General features: G+C 45.4%; 2 protein-coding genes across 2 annotated transcripts in view; both read left to right on the top strand.

The window, feature by feature from the left end:
* Positions 1 to 1604, top strand: part of GALNTL5 (polypeptide N-acetylgalactosaminyltransferase like 5) — a 60420-nt gene extending 58816 nt beyond the window's left edge. The window contains exon 9 of the mRNA XM_003929887.3: positions 1324 to 1604. Coding sequence (XP_003929936.2) covers positions 1324 to 1479 — 156 coding nt within the window. The 3' untranslated portion in view covers positions 1480 to 1604. The remainder of the gene's footprint in view (positions 1 to 1323) is intronic.
* A 7715-nt stretch (positions 1605 to 9319) lies between these two features.
* Positions 9320 to 19685, top strand: part of GALNT11 (polypeptide N-acetylgalactosaminyltransferase 11) — a 75646-nt gene continuing 65280 nt past the window's right edge. Inside the window, exon 1 of the mRNA XM_039472606.2 lies at positions 9320 to 9491. The gene's annotated coding sequence lies outside the window, so the exon portion shown is untranslated. The remainder of the gene's footprint in view (positions 9492 to 19685) is intronic.

Raw genomic sequence — 19685 nt, 5'->3', positions numbered from 1 at the left:
GTCTCCTCATATTGGTTATAATTGAACTGTTTGTTTCTTTTAATTAAATAGGTTAAAAAGCATCTCATTGTTTAAAATTGTATTTCATGATGACAAATCTTGAGCTTATTTTCATGTCTGTTGATTTTTTTTCTGTGAACGCTGCTCATGGATCTAGATGGTTGAATTGAACATAGCTATTTCTGGATGGTTTGCTGAATTTCACAAAGCATATAGTGCCAGAAAGTTAACTTAAAGGCATATGATGTTAAGTATAAAAATCAATAGATTGCATAATACAGCACGTTGGGAAATGTAGTGACTGATTGGGATAAGAGAGGGCTCTGGACAGGGAGATGTGCCGAAGGTAATCCATGCTGTCTTGTCTCCAAAATGATGGCCTCCTCCACCTGCAGCCTCGTCCCCTGCACCAATCCACTCTGGGGACTTAGGGGCGGCAGAACACCACGGCAAGGACCTACAGTGGTCGTGGATCCCCTGGGAGAATCCAACATGGCATGTCCGTAATACATTAATTTGGACTAGCAAACTTCTCTTATTCAACACTATTACTATCCTGCATGCCAGGGCCTAGGAAAACACAGATGAAAATATAAGGGTTCTGTCTGCATAGGGCTTCAGTCTACCTAGAATACCTTTTCCAACATGGGGCCATCAGAGACCATTAGACATTCATTCTTGGGGCTTCCTTAAGTCAGAGCACACAAAAAACTAACCAAGTGTGACAACAATGACCACCTCAGATGTGACACTTAGTATGTGCCAGCCATGCTTGCCCAGGGCTTTGCATGTACATATTACACTGTTCAACCCCCATAACCCGTTCATAAGGGGAGGACTTGCCCAAGGCCACACAGACACTGAATGGTAGAGCCAGACTTTGAGCCCAGCCAGTCCTCCTGCAGGGTCCCTTCTCCTTTAACTCCGACATCACCCTCGATTTCTGAAAAGATGAAAGAAATGTCTGATCGGGACCAGCAAGTAAGGGGTCTGTCCTTGAGTATTGTTGAAAAAACAGGAGACAGGGGGTACCACAAGAGGTGGCTGGGAGTCTTTGGCTCCTGAGAAGCAGGACCCAGTCTTCCTGGATCCTGCTATGCCACTTAGGGTGCCGTGGCACATGCTGTGAACATGTCCCGTGTGGGTGAATCCGAGGCTCAGAGTATGTCTCTGCCTTCATTCCCTGGACAGAGAAAAATTGGGATCTGGAGGGCTTTTGTAGTTCACATGATGAAAAGATATGCGTCTGTGTTAAATATAATCATTTGATCACCAAAGATTTGTTTGGTTTCATGCAATGACTGACCGTATGTTTTCATTTAGGAGCAGTTTTTCCTTCGAAAACCTGGTCTGAAATATATGACCTACGGAAACATCAGTGAGCGTGTTGAGTTAAGGAAACGACTGGGCTGCCAGTCATTTCAGTGGTATTTGGATAATGTCTTCCCAGAGCTGGAGGCATCGGTGGGCAGCTCTTGAAAGGAAAACAAATCACTATCATCAATAAAGGGTTAAAAGTCTCCTGGTCGTTCAGTACAGTGGAACAAAAGTGTAAGTTTCGAACACCGTGGAATTACGTGAAATGCAATTAAAGAAATACGACCGGGCCGGGCGCGGTGGATCAAGCCTGTAATCCCAGCACTTTGGGAGGCCGAGGCGGGTGGATCACGAGGTCAAGAGATTGAGACTATCCTGGTCAACATGGTGAAACCCTGTCTCTACTAAAAATACAAAAAATTAGCTGGGCGTGATGGCGTGTGCCTGTAATCCCAGCTACTCAGGAGGCTGAGGCAGGAGAATTGCCTGAACCCAGGAGGCGGAGGTTGCGGTGAGCCGAGATCGCGCCATTGCACTCCAGCCTGGGTAACAAGAGCGAAACTCCGTCTCAAAAAAAAAAAAAAGACTCTATCACACAGCTGACCGAGGTAAAACACATTTGCTTACCACCCCCACCTGGCCCTGGTAGAGACGAGAGGGACTGCTTTCCCTCTGCCAACATAGCTTCTGCCTCCGACAGATGATCTGTCTCGGTTGCCTTCTTAGGAAGACGTTCAGCAGAACCATGCTTGGTGCGCAGTGACTTTGACTGAGCTGCAGCAGCTCCTTTGTTCCTGCCAGGGTAGATTCTGGTACTGACACCTTGCTCAGCTGCATTCCTAAACGTCTGCTGTCCAGTCCACTTGCCTGGGTGTCTGGCCAGATCTCCAGGCCAGCTTCCCCATCTGTCCCTGCCAGCTGTTCCATCATCTGGAGATACTCCCCCTTCCCTGCTTCTGATTTTGCCTTTTTCATGTCTGTCTCCTCCTGTGGCTCTGGCCTCCAGCCCTCCAGACACTCCTTGACTCTTGGTAAACTGTTTAGCTGGGATCAGGGAAGAAGCAGCTGGGTGCCTTGTCTGTCCTGTGTAAACATATTGCCAGATGTCCAAAATGCTGCTTTCGAATCTTTGGGGTTAGACACATACATCACTGTTGGGTTCACCCTGGTGATGGTGGCTAGGAAGGTGAAAGACATTGAATTCAGAAAGACAGATAATGAGAGAAGAAATGCATTGAAAGGGGGGAAAAAAAGTGGAAGAGAATAGCCTCTGCTGGAAAGAAGATAAGTTAGTTTTTACAGCGGAAAAACCAATTTGACTCATCTATTGAGCTCATTCAATCAACAATGAGTGTTTGCTTGGGGCCAGGTATTCTTGTAGTTGCTGGTATGCAGCAAGGAATGAAGTTTTGGTTTTGTTTTGTTTTGTTTTGTTTGAGCTATTAGATACAACCCAAATAACCAATAACCTCTTTTTTTTTTTTTTTTTTTTTTTGGAGACAGAGTTCACTCTTGTCACCCAGGCTGGAGTGCCATGGTGCAATCTCAGCTCACTGCAACCTCTCTCTCCCAGGTTCAAGCGATTCTCCTGCCTCAGCCTCTTGAGTAGCTGGGATTACAGGCGTTCACCACCATGCCCACCTAATTTTTGCATTTTTAGTAGGGATGTGGTTTCACCATGTTGGTCAGGCTGGTCTTGAACTCCTGGCCTCAGGTGATCCACCTGCCTCAGCCTCCCAAGGTGCTGGCATTACATGCGTGTACCACTGTGACTGGCCACAAATAACTTCTTTATACTTATCTATTTAGCAAAATACTGTATAAAATCTATTGCTAGACAGACATGTGGCTGATCTATTACCGTCAGTCCACTTGACAGATCCTTTAAAAGGCTGACCTGGCAGCACAAAACAGGTGCCACACCATGATTGTATTCTTGGCCCATATATTATTTATATCTTTCCTGCCTCTAGAAAGTCACTAAAAAAATTAATCATAATAAACCCATGAGTCTACTAACATTATGATAAAATGCAAAATAGAAGCCAGGTGCAGTGGCTCACACCTGTAATCCCAGCACTTTGGGAGGCTGAGGCGGGTCAATCACTTAAACACGGGAGGTGGAGATTGCAGTGAGCTGAGATCAAGATTACACCATTGCACTCCAGCCTGGGTGACAGAGAGAGACTGTCTCAAAAAAAAAAAAAAAAAAAAAAAAAAGGCAAAATAGAAATCCTGTAGCTGAAGAAAAAAAGAGAATTATATTAGTATAAATGTGGAATATCTTTTCAAAGTAACAGCTTTTTTTCTAGTGTTGAAATTTGAGAATATGTATGTAATATATAATTACTGTATGTAATATATAATGTTAGATATACTGAACCCCAAGTTTTTCTTCAAAGAATCAGTGTGTCAGTATGCTCAGCTCTCTTATTAATTCTCTATTTTAAAGTTTAACTTCCTTGTAGTTTCAGTAAACAACATTTTCCGCCAGTTCTAATCAGTAGTTCACATCTGTTTCCCGGTCCCCTGCCCTGACCTAACTCATCCCAGTCACCTGCTCTGGTCACCTGCTGCTCCAGTCACCTGCTTTGACCGGAGGAACCCTGCTCACTTGCTCTGACCTGTTCCGTAACTGTTCTTCCTGCCAAACTACCCACCCCGCCAATCCAGCTCATACCCCTGCTCTCTCTAAAATAGCCAATCGGGGCCGGGCGCGGTGGCTCAAGCTTGTAATCCCAGCACTTTGGGAGGCCGAGGCGGGTGGATCACGAGGTCAAGAGATCGAGACCATCCTGGTCACCATGGTGAAACCCCATCTCTACTAAAAATACTAAAAATTAGCTGGGCATGGTGACGCGTGCCTGTAATCCCAGCTACTCAGGAGGCTGAGGCAGGAGAATTGCTTGAACCCAGGAGGCGGAGGTTGTGGTGAGCTGAGATCGCGCCATTGCACTCCAGCCTGGGTAACAAGAGTGAAACTCCGTCTAAAAAAAAAAAAAAAAAAAGCCAATCGGAATGAGCCTAGACTATGCCATCTAACCCTAGCCAATAGAAGAATGCCACAGCAGTAGGGCCTACCTCCATCAGGAATAAGAACCCCTTCCTCTCCCTTGTCCATGCATGCACTTGCCATTGTCCCATCTGTGAGCTGCACCCTTCTATAAAAGCAAATGGCCTTGCTGACGAAATTTCTATTTGAGTGCTACTTATTTTGCGGCACTAAAATTTATTTATAACAATAATTATATATACGATATATGTAATGTATATCGATATATTTTATAATATATACATATAAAATATATTTTTCTGGTAAGCATAAAGACTGGATGCTGTAAATATCAGCTTTGCCAAAAGCAAAAGATAGAGTGTTCTCTTTTGTTAAAAGCCATGGGCCTAATATTAAGTCTTAGTTTTGTAATGTAATTTAGTTTAGGTACTAGACAACACAGGTAAGTCCTAGGAATTACTTAGCAGATCCCTTGGATCGTATCTTCTTTTTTTTTTTTTTTTGCAGGCTGAAGTGCAATGGCGCAATCTCGGCTCACCACAACCTCCGCCCCCCTGGGTTCAGGCAATTCTCCTGCCTCAGCCTCCTGAGTAGCTGGGATTACAGGCATGCGCCACCATGCCCAGATAATTTTTTGTATTTTTAGTAGAGACAGGGTTTCATCATGTTGACCAGGATGGTCTCGATCTCTTGACCTTGTGATCCGCCCACCTCGGCCTCCCAAAGTGCTGGATTACAGGCTTGAGCCACCGTGCCCAGTCGGATCGTATCTTCTTAAATATTGCTTCAGTTGACCCTAAAATAGAAAAGAAATCAGAGTCAATATCCAAATATTTGGTGTGATTAAAGGGAAATTGATACTTGCCTATATACATGGCAGTTTTTTGTTTTTGTGTGGCAATTTAAAAATCTGATTTGTATCCTGAAGCTAGTTGAAAAGTATCTGGTAACCTGTAGAGAACCAGCCCCCCACACACCACCCCTGGGTACCCTGAGTTCAGTGGCAACAAAGGAATGAGAAAAAGATTTAAGAATGAACATGAGACCAGGGGGCCATCACTTGTACTGGAGGCAGTGAAGGCCTGGAGCTTAGGTTCTCCACAGTATTTGTTGGTTACAATCACTTTGAGCAGTCAGCAGATGGTGGGGTGAAGGTGAGGTGATAGTGGGGAGAGATTGGCATGACGGTGGAACAATCTTCGGTGAACAGGAACTGGCATGTCGTTCTAAAGATTGCTAGCAGTGGTGGCTTTGTGAGTTTCTTCGAAAAGCAGAAGCATGTAGTTATCTGTAGATTGCATTCTAGGTGCAGCTGGAGGGAGTGAGTCTCACAAGCAGCATACAAATCTGGTTGCTTTGTAATGCTACAGAAGGGATGTGAAGTCCTTGAGCATGTTATGTACTGTAACAGACTCAAGGTCACTCTGCATCCGGAACGTGAAGGCTTAGGGAAGTTTGCCTCCCCAGGGGCCTGACGCAGTTTGGCGCGGTTTATTGTTCCCAGTACTTGTAACCATTTTACGTGGGCACTCTGTAAGCCCTTACTCTATTGCCATTTCCCCCGACAGTAACCTGCTCAAGGTTTTTCACAAAACAGTATTCAAGTTTAACCAGTATGATGGAATGCTCAAACAGGTCTTAAATTAGGCCCAGGAGTTCTGTAACTGAAACATCCTTCTAGGAATTTGTCCTAAGACACACCTGTATGAAATAACTAAGAAGAGCTGACATTTACTGAGCTTTCACTACGTTTCATACTCTGTGGTAAGCAGTCTGCATGGGTTATCTCGTTTCATTCATACGACAACTTTATACATTCTATTGCTATCCTCGTTTCATAGATAAGAAAATGATGGTTAAAATTTGCCCAGCTTTAGAGTTGGGATATTTGGCTAATAAAAATACACAATACCTGGTTAAACTTAAATTTCAAATAATCAGTAACATTTTAGTGTACATGTGGCTACTTTTTTTTTTTTTTTTTGAGACGGAGTCTCACTCTGTCACCAGGCTGGAGTGCAGTGGTGCAATCTCAGCTCACTGCAACCTCTGCCTCCCATGCTCAAGCAATTCTCCTGCCTCAGCCTCCCAAGTAGCTGGGACTACAGGTGCGTACCACCACACCCAGCTAATTTTTGTATTTTTAGTAGAGACGGGTTTCACCATGTTTGTCAGGATGGTCTTGATTTTTTGACCTCGTGATCCGCCCACCCTGGCCTCCCAAAGTGCTGGGATTACAGGCGTGAGCCACCGCGCCTGGCCCATATGGCTACATTCTGAATGAGTCCTCCATAATTCGTGTTGAAACAATTGACAATGCAACAGTGCCACAGTTTGAATATACCTTTTGTCCCCACCAAAATTCATGTTGAGGCTTGGTCCCCTCGGTAACAGTGTTGAGACAGAGTAGGACCTTAAAGATGCATTTGGGTCATGAGGGGTCAGCCCCCGTGAAAAGATTAATGCAGTCACTGAGCGTTCCCACTCCTGGAGACTGGATTAGGTACCTTGGGAGCAGGCTGTTAATAAGCAACACTGCCCCTTCAGCCAGTGCCCGCTTCCCCTTCTAGTTCTCTGCCATGCTATGACATAGCACAAAGCCCTCGCTTCCCAGTCTCCAAGAGAGTGAGAAAATAAATTTCTGTTTTTTAAAACTACCCACCCTCAGGCATTTTATTATAGCAGCACAGATGAAGACAAGCCTATTTCACATATTGCATAGGATACACCACAAAATGATTCTTAATCTGAAATTCAAATTATAGGCCATCCTGTATTTTATCTGGCAACTGGATCCAGGGACAAACAATAACACGGCCCTTATATGATCCTAATCAGCCTCACCTCAAAGACTGAGTTTAACCAGAATGATACACTGAAAAGGGCATTTTAATGTCATTCTGTGTAACAGTGAAAAATTGGACCTGACCCAAATTCTCAATTACTAGAATAATGGTTAAGTAATTATTGTACATTATTTAGGTAGAATAGTATTTATTTAAAGTAATAGATATAAACAGATGCAACTCATACTCTTCAGATTGGCAAGTATTTAAGTATCTGATACTATCAAGGGTCAGGAGAAGATGGAACAATTGAAATTTACATGCCCTGATGATATCCTAGAGCATGATTTCAAATGTTAATTTGTGTATAAATCACCTGGAAATCTTGGTAAAAATGCAGATTTTAATTAAGTAGGTGGAGCACAAGACGCACCATCTCTAGCGCACTCCCAGGTGACGCTGATGTTGCTTGTTGCTGGCTGCAGGACCACCATTTGAATAATGAGGCTCTAAAGCTCTGGTCTTCAAACTCTTTTGCTTGAGTACATACAAAAATAATAATAATGTTTAAAAATCCAAGAACTTAGTATCCCTTTATACATGTTTAAGCTGAATTTTTCGTTACTAGTTTAGGTAGTTTAAGGGATTACTTTTTGGCAACATTTATGTATTTAAATAAACTTGTTATACACTTTTAAATATCTCTAGCAGACTCCACCCTAGTTTGCCTGCCACTGCTGTGAATAGTTTCTGAGAGGGATGCCAGCAGGACTGATTCCCAATGAGGCTTATTAGATATTATCCTATGTATGTTTTATATGAGCTGCAACCATTGAAGTAAACTGGGCAAAGATACATGTGTACTCTCTGCACTGCCTTTGCAAGAGAAACCCCTGCCTGAAATATGTCAATTACCGGTCAAGACACAACCATGGTACAACGGGTCAAAAGCATTCAAGACACAACCATGGTACAAAGGGTCAAAAGCATTCAACTTGGCACCCAGAAGCAGCTCTCTCTGGCTGAGGGCAGTAGCCACAGGACTCAGCTGGGGGCCATCAGCTCTCGACACAACATGTCTCTCTCTCTCTCTCTCCTTTCTTCTCTCTCCTCTCTCTTTCTCTCTCTTCTCTTTCTCTCTCTCTCTCTCTTTCTCTCTCTCTCTGTCTGTCTCTCTGTCACAGTTTCCCTCTGTACCGAGGCTTGATGGCAGTGGTGGGATTTCGGTTCACTGCATCCTCCTCTTCCTCAGTTCGAGTAATTCTCCTACCTCAGCTAATTCCCCTGCCTCCAAGTAGCTGAGACTAGAAGCGTGAGCCACCATGCCCAGCCAATTGTTTGTATCTGGCATTACAGGCGTGTGCCATCACGCCTGGCCACTACTCTTGAATTTATATGGGATGTACAATTTCCTTCATTACTCCATATGTACCCCATCAGTCTTTCATGGTGAAGCAATTAGTTCTTTTAAAAAGTTAAAAAAAACTCTTAACCAAGTGGGATTAATACTGCAAAAAAAGGTTAATATTAAGATATGCTTCAATCTAACTTGGCGTTACTGCGCCAAACATGAATGCCTCACCATTATTCTTAGAAACTGCCAAATTCCTCTTTATGGGATTGTATACATTTCAAGTCTTATCACCAGTGTATGAGTGTTTTTCACAACTTCTCTCTTTACATTTTAACCTACATTTCTTCTATCATAAGCGACGTTTAATGTCTTTTAATACGTTTAAGGGCATCTGCCCTGTTTTTTCACTTATCGGTTCTCACTGCATCGCCCAGGCTGGAGTGCAGTGGTAATTCACAGGCGCGATCCCACGACCGATCAGCACGGGAGTTTTCCCCGCTCGGTTTCCGAGCCGGGCCGCACTCGGGGGACCACTCGGGGCCGCCGCGCAGTGGCCACAGCGCATACAGCGCAGAGCTCCCGGGCCCAAGAGCTGCTCCCGCCTCAGCTACCGGAGTAGCGACGCCACAGGCGGGACGATTGTCATTAATGGGGTGTTTTTTTTGAGCCCGCGGAAGGCAGACGGCAGGAGTCAGGCCACGCGCGGCGCCGCTACGCAAACGCTGGGGAGGACTCAGCGCGCGGCGGCCGGTGACGTCAGGGCCGCGGGAGGTGACGTCACCGCGGCACGCCGGCGGACTCGCGGCGCTGGGCGGAGGCAGCGCGCGGGGCTGGACGAGAGCCCTGGGCCTGGGGAGGCGCGGCCTCCGCGGCGCCCGGCGCATGCGCGACGCCTGGCTGCTGGGCCCCGGGGCAGTTCCGCCCGCCGCGGCTCCTGCGGCTGGCACCCGGGCTGTGGCGGGAGGGACGATGCCGCAGCCCGAGTCCCGGAAGGCGGCGATCCTGCGCTGCGGGCATCGCGGTGAGTACCCGCTCGGCGGCGCCTGTCCTCGCGCGACCTCCCCGCGTCCCTCAGCGGCGTCCCTCCGAGAGCGGCGGCGGCGGCGGCGGCGGGGCGCGCGGGGCCGGGGCGGGCTGGGGCGGCGGCGGGGCAGCCCCTGGCTCCCCGCGGGTCCGGGACTCGCGCACGCCCGCTGGGGGAGGCTCGTTTCTCGGGGAGACGCCGCTGCCCCCGCGCCTCCCCGGGCGTCTCCTGAGGCGGGTCCGCGGGCGCGGGGCGAGGGCCGTGGCGCGGGCCGCGTTGCCGGGCGTTTAGGACCGAGGCACACCTGATCCTGCAGCCTCGGCGGCGTTTCCCAAAATGAAGTCCGGAGCAGTGTCGTCCACTTAAAGGAAACAAAATGCCCAGAAATAGAACGTTTCACACGTCCACAGCACTAGGGAGAACCGCGTGAAAGGAGAATGAGTCCCACGTTCCCACGTCGCTCGGCCCGAGTCAGGCTCGCGTTTTATTCCTAAGACAGCCGCGAGGATACGCAGCCCCGAGCCCCCTCGCCGGCCGCCGGGAGGAGATCCGCCGCGGGCCTCCGGGTCCGTGCCCTGCAACAGCTGTGCCGCGTTTCACCCTGGCGGTGTCAGCTGACGGTGTATCTTCGCGGGGCGGGACAGGGACCGAACTCTGGTCATCCCTCTGCTCTCCCGAGACAGATGCGTGTCCGATGGCTCCGTCCGCCCTGTCTTTATGCAAAAGTGCAGATTCACGGAGCCAGACGGAGGCGCAGGGGATGACTCCGCTGCCCGCCCGGTCTTGTAAATTGCGTATTCAGGGAAAGGCTGTGCAGAGGCTCAGAAGAGTGCAGCCGATTGTCTGTTGTCTGCCCCTGCCCTGGAAGCCCCCACTTCGAGCCTTTGCGGACGGAACCAGTCTGTACCTGTATTTGAAGTCTCCTGTCCCTGGAAAATCTCTAACGAGGCGGTGCCCCCACCACCTTGGTACATGTTCTCAGGATCTCCCGAGGGCGGTGTCAGGGGCCGTAGACACTATTTGGCTCAGAATAAATCTCTTTAAAATTTAAATTAAAAAAAAAAAAAAATGGGCCGGGCGCGGTGGCTCAAGCCTGTAATCCCACCCAGCATTTTGGGAGGCCGAGGCGGGTGGATCACAAGGTCAAGAGATCGAGACCATCTTGGTCAACAAGGTGAAACCCCGTCTCTACTAAAAATACAAAAAATTAGCTGGGCATGGTGGCACGTGCCTGTAATCCCAGCTACTCAGGAGGCTGAGGCAGGAGAATTGCCTGAACCCAGGAGGCGGAGGTTGTGGTGAGCCGAGATCGCGCCACTGCACTCCAGCCTGGGTAACAAGAGCGAAACTCCGTCTCAAAAAAATAATTTTCTGGGTACATAGTAAGCGTATGTATTTATAGGTACATGAGATATTTGATGTGGTGTAGAATGTATAGTAATCACGTCAGGGTAGGCGGAGTATCCGTCCGCTCAAGCATTTATCCTTTCTTAGTGTTACAAACAACCGAGTTACACTCTTTTAAAGTTACTTTAAAATGTGCAGTATGGTTGACTTTGGTCATGCTGTTGTGATGTCAAATACTAGATCTTTTTTTTTTTTTTTTTTTTTTTTTTTTTTTTGAGACGGAGTTTCGCTCTTGTTACCCAGGCTGGAGTGCAATGGCGCGATCTCGGCTCACCGCAACCTCCGCCTCCTGGGCTCAGGCAATTCTCCTGCCTCAGCCTCCTAAGTAGCTGGGATTACAGGCACGCACCACCATGCCCAGCTAACTTTTTTTTTTGTATTTTTAGTAGAGACGGGGTTTCACCTTGTTGACCAGGATGGTCTCGATCTCTCGACCTCGTGATCCACCCGCCTCGGCCTCCCAAAGTGCTGGGATTACAGGCTTGAGCCACCGCGCCCGGCCCAAATACTAGATCTTATGCATTCTATGTAACTTATGCATTCGATATTCAAATAATATATATATATTTTGACGGAGTCTGCAGTGGTGCGATCTCAGCTCACTGTAATCTCCGCCTCTTGCCTTCAAGCGATTCTCCTGCCTTAGCCTCCTGAGTAGCTAGAACTACAGGTGGGCACCACCATGTCCAGCTGATTTTTTTGTATTTTTAGTAGAGATGAGGTTTCACCATGTTGGCCAGGACGGTCTCGATCTTCTAACCTCGTGATCCGCCTGCCTCAGCCTCCCGAAGTGCTGGGATTACAGGAGTGAGCCACCGTACCCAGTCGTTAACTATATTTTTGTATACATGAACTGTCCCTCCCCTCACCCCCCTCTCAGCCTCTGGTAACCATCATCAGGTCAGTCTCTCCATGAGTTCAGTTGTTTTAATTTTTAGCTTCCACAAATAACAGGGGAAGTTTGTTATTCTCTGTACCTGGCTTATTTCACTTAACATAATGACCTTCAGTTCTTTCCCTGTTACTGCAAATGATGGGAGCTCATTCTGTTATATGGCTGAATAGTTCTCCATTGCGTAAATGTATCATGTTTTCTTTACCCATTCGTCTGCTGATGGACATTTAGGTCGCATCCAAATCTTGTCTGTTGTGAACAGTTCTGCAACACACCTCTTCCGTACACTGATTTCCTTTTTTTGGGGTATATACCTGTGAGTGGGATTGCTGAATCATGTGATGGCTCTACTTTTAGTTTTTGGGGAACTTCCAACCTGGTCTCCATAGTGCTTGTACTAATTTATGCCCACTGATGGTGTACAAGGATTCCCTCTTCTCCATATCCTCACCATCATTCATTTTTGCCTGTCGTTTGGATATAAGCCATTTTAACTGGGGTGAGATGATCTCTTGTAGTTTTGATTTGCATTTCTCTGATGATCAGTGATGTGGAGCACCTTTTCATCTGCCTGTTTGACAGTTGTATGTCTTATTTTGAGAAATATCTATTCAGATCTTTTGCTCATTTTTAAATAGGGTTATTAGGTTTTTTCCTATAGAGTTGTTTGAGCTTCTTATATATTCTAGTTATTCATCCCTCGCCAGATGGATAGTTTGCAAATATTTTCTCCCAGTCTGTGGGTTGTCTCTTCACTTTGTTGTTGCCTTTGTTGTGCAGAAGGTTTTTAACTTGGTGCGATACCGTTTGTCCGTTTATGCTGTGGTGGGGTATTACTCCAGAAATCTGCCCAGTTCAGCGTCCTGGAGATTTTCTCCAATGTTTTCTTTTAGTGGTTCCCTCCCCTCTCCTCCTCTTCCCTCCCCTTCCCTTCCCAAGCCACCAAGTCTGGCCCATCTTCTTCAATTTCTTGGATCAGTGTTTTATAGTTTTCATTGTCGAGATTGTTCACTTTGGTTAATTCCTAAGTATTTAATTTTATTGGTGGCTATGGTAAATGGGATTACTTTCTTGATTTCTTTTTCAGATTGCTGTTGGCATAGGGAAATGCTCTGATATTTGTATGCTCTGATATTTGATATATCACTTTGATTGTTTTGCATATGTTGAACCATCCTTGCATCCCTGGGATAAATTCCACTTAGTCATGATAGATGATCTTTTTAACGTGTGATTGAATTTGGTTTGCTAGTATTTTGCTGAGGATTTTTATCTCAGTGTTCATCAGGGATACTGACCTGTAGTTTTATTATTTTGTTGTGTCTTCATCTGGTTTTGGAATCAGTGTAATATTGGCCTCGTAGAATGAGTTTGAAAGTATTCTCTTCTCTGTTTTTTTGGAATAGTTCCGGTAGGATTCCTATTAGTTCTTTAAAAGTTGTATAGAATTCAGCGGTGAAGCCCTCAGGTCCTGGGGTTTTCCTTGGTGGGAGACTTTTCATTACAGCTTTGATCTTGTTACTTGCTATCGGTCTGTTCAAGTTTTGCATTTCTTAATAGTTCAATCTTGGCAGGTTGTATGCATCTAGGAATTTATCCATTTTCTCTAGGTTTTCCAATTTATTGGCATAAAATTAGTTGCTCACTAGTAGTCTCTAATCTTTTGGATTTCGATTGTAAAGTCTCCTTTTTCATCTCTGACTTTATTTTTGGGGGGCTTCTCTCTTTTTTGCATAGTCTGGCTAATGGTTTGTATTGTTTATCTTTTCAAAAAAGATAGTTTTTGTTTCATTGATCTTTTGTATTTTTTTCATTTTAATTTATTTCTGCTCTGATCTTTATTATTGCTTTTCTTTGACTAATTTTGGGTTGGGATTTCCTCATGCTTTTCTGTTCACTTTGGTTAATTCCTAAGTATTTAATTTTATTTTCTGGTTCCTTAAGATGCATTACCTGTATTAGGTGATTTATTTGTAGTTTTTCTACTTTTTTGATGTAGGTGCTTATTGCTATAAACTTTACTCTTAGTTCTGCTTTCACTATATCCATAGGTTTTGATATGTTGTTTCCATTATCATTTGCTTAAAGAAATTGTAAAATCTATTTCTTAATATCTTCATTGACCCACTGGTCATTCAGGTACATCTTTTTAAATGTACATATATTTGTATAGTTTCCCAAATTATTCTTTTTTTTTTTTTTTTGAGACGGAGTTTCGCTCTTGTTACCCAGGCTGGAGTGCAATGGCACGATCTCGGCTCACCGCAACCTCCGCCTCCTGGGCTCAGGCAATTCTCCTGCCTCAGCCTCCTGAGTAGCTGGGATTACAGGCACGTGCCACCATGCCCGGCTAATTTTTTGTATCTTTAGTAGAGACGGGGTTTCACCATGTTGACCAGGATGGTCTCGATCTCTCGACCTCGTGATCCACCCGCCTCAGCCTCCCAAAGTGCTGGGATTACAGGCTTGAGCCACCGCACCCGGCTCAAATTATTCTTGTAATTGATTTCTAGTTTTATTCCATTGTGGTCAGAGAAGATACTTGATATAATTTCAGTTTGTTTGACTTTTTAAAAAACTTGCTTTTTGTCCTAACATATGGTCTATCTTTGAGGATGATCTGTGTGTTGAGAAGAATGGGTATTCTGCAACCGTTGAATGAAATGTCCTGTAAACATTTATTAGGCCCATTTGGTCAGTAATACAGATTAAGTCTGATATATCTTTGTTGATTTTCTGTCTTGATGATCTGTCTAATGCTGAAAATGGGGTATTGGGAAACTCCATTTATTGTATTGGGGTCTATCTGTTTAGTTCTAATAATATTTGCTTTATGTATTTGGGTGCTCCAGTGTTGGGTGTATATATATTCACAGTTGTTATAGCCTCTTGCTGAACTGACCTCGTTATCATTATGTAATGACCTTCTTTGTCTCTTTTTAGAGTTTTTTTCTTGAAATCCATTTTGTTTGATATAGCTACTTCTGTGCTTTTTTAGTTTCTATTTGCATAGAACATCTTTTTCCATTCTTTTGTTTTTAGTCTTTGTGTCTTTATAGGCTAAGCATGTTTCTTGTAGGCAGCAGGTTGTTGAGTCTGCTTTTTTTTTAATCCATTTAGCCACTCTGTGTCTTTTGATTGGGGAGTTTGGTCCATTTGCATTCAATGTTATTGGTAAGTAAGGTCCTACCGCTGCCATTTTATTATTGTTTGCTGGTTGCTTGGGGTCTGCTTCCCTCTTTCCTTCCCTCCTGTCTTCCGTTTAGTGAAGGTTATTTTCTCTGGTGGTATGTTTTAATTTCTTGCTTTTTATTTTTTTGTGTATCTATTGTAAGTTTTTAGATTTTAAGTTATCATGAGGCTTGAAAATAGTATCTTCTATTTTAAACCTATGGCAACTTAACACTGATTGTGTAAACAAAGAGACAAGCAAAAAGAAAGCTAATAAAAACGACACATTGGTCAGGTGCAGGGGCTCGTGAGTGTAATCCCGGCACTTTGGGAGGCTGAAGTGGGTAGATTCCTTGAACTCAGAAGTTCAAGACCTAGGGACCGGCCGGGCGCGGTGGCTCAAGCCTGTAATCCCAGCACTTTGGGAGGCCGAGGCGGGTGGATCACGAGGTCGAGAGATGGAGACCATCCTGGTCATCATGGTGAAACCCCGTCTCTACTAAAAATACAAAAGCTGAGGCAGGAGAATTGCCTGAACCCAGGAGGCGGAGGTTGCGGTGAGCCGAGATCGCGCCATTGCACTCCAGCCTGGGTAACAAGAGCGAAACTCCGTCTCAAAAAAAAAAAAAAAAAAAAAAAAGACCTAGGGACCAGGCTTGGTGACTCACACCTGTAATCCCAGCAGTTTGGGAGGCCGAGGCTGGGGTATCATTTGAAGTCAGGAGTTCAAGACCAACCTGGCCAAAATAGTGAAACCCTGTCTTCTACTAAAAATAGAAAAATTAGCTGGGCATGTTGCTACACATCTGTAATCCCAGCTACTTAGGAGACTGAAGCAGGAGAATCACTTGATCTTGGGAAGCGGAGGTTGTGGTGAGCCAAAATCACTCCACTGGACCCTAGCCTGGGCAACAGAAGAAGACTCCATCTCAAAAAAAAAAAAAAAAGATCAGCTTGGGCAACATGGCAAAACCCCATCTCTACAAAGAAATACAAAAATTAGCCGAGGATGGTGGTACATACCTGTAGTTCCAGCCACTTGGAAGACTTAGGTGGGAGGAGATTGCTTGAGCCCAGGAGGTTGAGGCTGCAGTGAGCTGTGATTGCGCCACTGCACTCCAGCTTGGGCAACAAAGTGAGACCCTGTGTGTGGGTGTGTGTGTGTGCACACGTGAATGTTTACCCTGTATATATAAATATGTAAATAAATACATTTTAACTACATTTGCATTTTAACTCCATCCCCTGCTTTTAAACTTTTTGTTGTTTCTATTTATATCTTATTGTATTGTATATGTCCTGAAAACTTATTGTAGTTATTATTTTTGATCAATTCATCTTTTAGTCTTTCTACTCAAGACATGAGTGGCTCACACACTACAATTATAGTATTGTAATATTCTGTGTTTTTCTGTGTACTTGCTGTTACCAGTGAGTTTTATACCTTCAGATGCTTTCTTATTGTGTGTGCAGTAACATCCTTTTCTTTCAGATTTAAGAACTCTCTTTGGCATTTCTTGTAAGATATGTTGATGAAATCCCCCTCATCTTTTGTCTGGAAGATCTTTGTTTCTTCTTCATGTTTGTTTTTTGTTTGTTTGTTTGTTTGTTTTTTTTGAGACAGAGTGTCGCTCTTGTTACCCAGGCTGGAGTGCAATGGCATGATCTCGGCTCACCGCAACCTCCGCCTCCTGGGTTCAGGCAATTCTCTTGCCTCAGCCTCCTGAGTGGCTGGGACTACAGGCACGCGCCACCATGCCCAGCTAATTTTTTGTATTTTTAGTAGAGACGGGGTTTCACCATGTTGACCAGGATGGTCTCGATCTCTTGACCTTGTGATCCACCCGCCTCGGCCTCCCAAAGTGCTGGGATTACAGGCTTGAGCCACCGCGCCCGGCTCTTCTTCATGTTTGAAGGATATTTTTGCTGGCTATACTATTCTAAGATAAAAGTGTTTTTTTTTCCTTCAGCACTCTCGTGGCCTTTAAGGCTACCATTGAGAAATCTGCTGCCAGACATACTGGAGCTCCATTGTGTGTTATTTGTTTCTTATCTCTTGCTGCTTTTAGGATTTTTTTCTTTATCTTTGACCTTTGGGAGTTAGATTGTTAAATAGCTTGGGTCATCTTACTTGGGTTAAATCTGCTTGATGTTCTCATTCTTAAATATTTTCCTCTAGGTTTGGGATGTTCTTTGTTATTATCTCTTGGATTAATTTTCTACCCTCACCTTCTGTCTGCTTCTTCTGTAAGGGCAACTTTTAAATTTACGCTTTCGAGGTTGTTTTCTAGATCTCGTAGGTGTGCTTCATTCTTTCCTGGGTTTTTTTCTTTTGTCTCTTTTGACTGTGTACGTTCAAATGGCCTGTCTTCAAGTTCACTAATTCTTTGTTCTGCTTGATCTGTTCTGCTGTTAAGAGACTGATTCATTCTTCAGTATGTTAGTTGCATTTTTCAGCTCCAGAATTTCTGCTTGATTGTTTTTAATTATTTTGATCTCTTTGTTAAAATTATCTGATAGAATTCTGAATTCCTTCTCTGTGTTATCTTTAGATTTGTTGAGTTTCCTCAAAACAGCTATCTTGAATTCTTTTTTTGAGGGGTTACATATCTATCTCTCCAAGATTGGTTGTTGATGCCTTATTTAGTTCATTTGGTGAGGTCATGTTTTCCTGAATCATCTTGATGCTTGAGGATGTTTGTTGGTGCCTGGGCATTGAAGAGTCGGGTATTTATTGTAGTCTTCACAGTCTGGACTTGTTTGTACCCATCCTTCTTGGGGAGACTTTCCAGTTGTGCAAAGGAACTTTGATGTTGTGATATAAATTTTTCATCACTGCTGCCGTGTGTGCCTTAGATGGCACCCCAAGCCCAGTAACACTGTGGCTCTTATAGACTCATCGAGGTACTGCCTTGGTGGTCTTAGGATCTGAAAGATTTCTCTGGATTACCAGGTAGAGAGATGCTTTTGCTCTTTTCTTACCCTCTTCCAAACAGATGGTGTCTCTTTGCTGAGCTGCCTGGAGCTCGGGGAGTGGTGAAACAGGTACCACTGTGGCCACCACCACTGAGATGACGCTGGGGCAGACCTGAAGCCAGCACAACACCAGGCCCCAACCAAGACCCTTGGCAACCACCACCTTTATTTGCTCAAGGCCCTGAGGCTCTGTAATCAGCAGGGAGTGAAGCCAGCCAGGCTTATGTCCTTCCTTTCAGGGCGGCAAGTTCCCCTCAGTCTTAGGCAGGTCCAGTGGTGCCATCCTGGAGCCAGGGCCTGGAGTTGGAAGCCTTAGGAATGTACCTGGTGCTTTATTCTATTGCGGCTGAGCTGGCACCCAAGCCTTTGCACTCCTCCCTCCCCTTTTCATGAGCAGAGGAGTCTCCTCCTTAGCTGCCATTGCCCTAGGCTCGTGGCAGGTACTGCCTGGCTACTAACAGTTCATTCAAGGCCCAAGGGCTCTTCAGTCAGCTTGTAGTGAGTGCCGCCAGGCCTGAGACTCTCCCTCCGGGCAGCAGGCTCCCCTCTGACCCAGGGCAGGTCCAGAAATACCATCCAAGAGCCAAGCTTGGAATCAAGGAACACAAGAGCCTGCTTGGTGCCCTACCCCGCTGTGGCCACACTGATACCTAGGCTGCAAGTTATAGTCCCCTTTGCTCTTCCCTCTCCTTTTCTCAAGCAGAAGTCCCTTTCCATAACCTCCACATCTGGGAGTGTGCTGGGTCACACCTGAAGGCAGCATGTCTGAGCCTCACCCAAAGGCCCATGATGAGTACGGCCTGGTTGCCTGGTTACCGCTGCTGATTGTTTGGGGCCCGAGGGCTCTTTAGTCAGCAGGTGATAAATCCTCCCAGAACTAGGTCCTTCCCTTCAAGATAGTAGGTTCCCTTGTAGCCCAGGCTTTGTCTAGAAATGTTGCCCGGGACATCTGGTGTCTAGGGTCCAGAATGGGAGCCTCAGGACTTCGCCTGGTGTCCTGTTGTGTTGCGGTTGAGCTAGTGTCCAAGTTGGAAGACAAAGTCCTGTTTACTCTTCCTTCTCCTCTCAGCAAGTGGAAGGAAAGAGTCTCCCCTGGAGCTGTGAGCTGCTCTGCCTGGGCTTGAGGGAGGGTGGTGCAAGCACTCCCTTGGTGGCCCCACTGGTGTTTTGCTGGGCTGCGTGCCCCTCAAGTCCATTGACTCCAAGCCAAGCACAGCACCGAGACTTGCCCAGGAATTGCAGTCTTTGTGATCTGGACTGCTATTCAGGTTTCTTTTGAATCCCAGAGGAGTTGAGCCCATGGTGAGTCTTGCGGAACTCGAGTTTCCACTGCCAAGATGGGTGGTTCTCCTCGGCTCGGGCTCATCTACATGCTTCCTCTGTGGGCACCAGCTGCATTCTGCCCTGTGTGCTTTCTGCTGTGGAACTCACAGTGCAGCACTGAGTTCCGACGTCCAAGTCCCACAGTCACTGCGCTCTCCCTCCCCTAAGCACACAGATTCTCTCTGTGTACCACAGGGGTAATATGTTAAAACCATGTGATTGCTCACCTGATTTTTAGTTCTTATGAAGGTGCTTTTTTGTGTGGATTGTTGTTTAATTTGGGAAGATGATTGGTGGAGGTTTCTGTTTGGCCATCTGGCTCTGCTTTTCCCCCTAGAATTATATCTTTTTTTTTTTTTAATGGTTAGTTTGTGCCAGCTGGGATTTTAACCACATCCACATTTATTTGGTTGATATGC

Source organism: Saimiri boliviensis, chromosome 10 (genome assembly GCF_048565385.1).
Source record: "Saimiri boliviensis isolate mSaiBol1 chromosome 10, mSaiBol1.pri, whole genome shotgun sequence".
In the NCBI taxonomy this organism is placed as follows: Eukaryota; Metazoa; Chordata; class Mammalia; order Primates; family Cebidae; genus Saimiri; species Saimiri boliviensis.
Note: the sequence above shows the minus strand (reverse complement) of the source record. Positions and strands in the feature narration are given on the sequence as shown.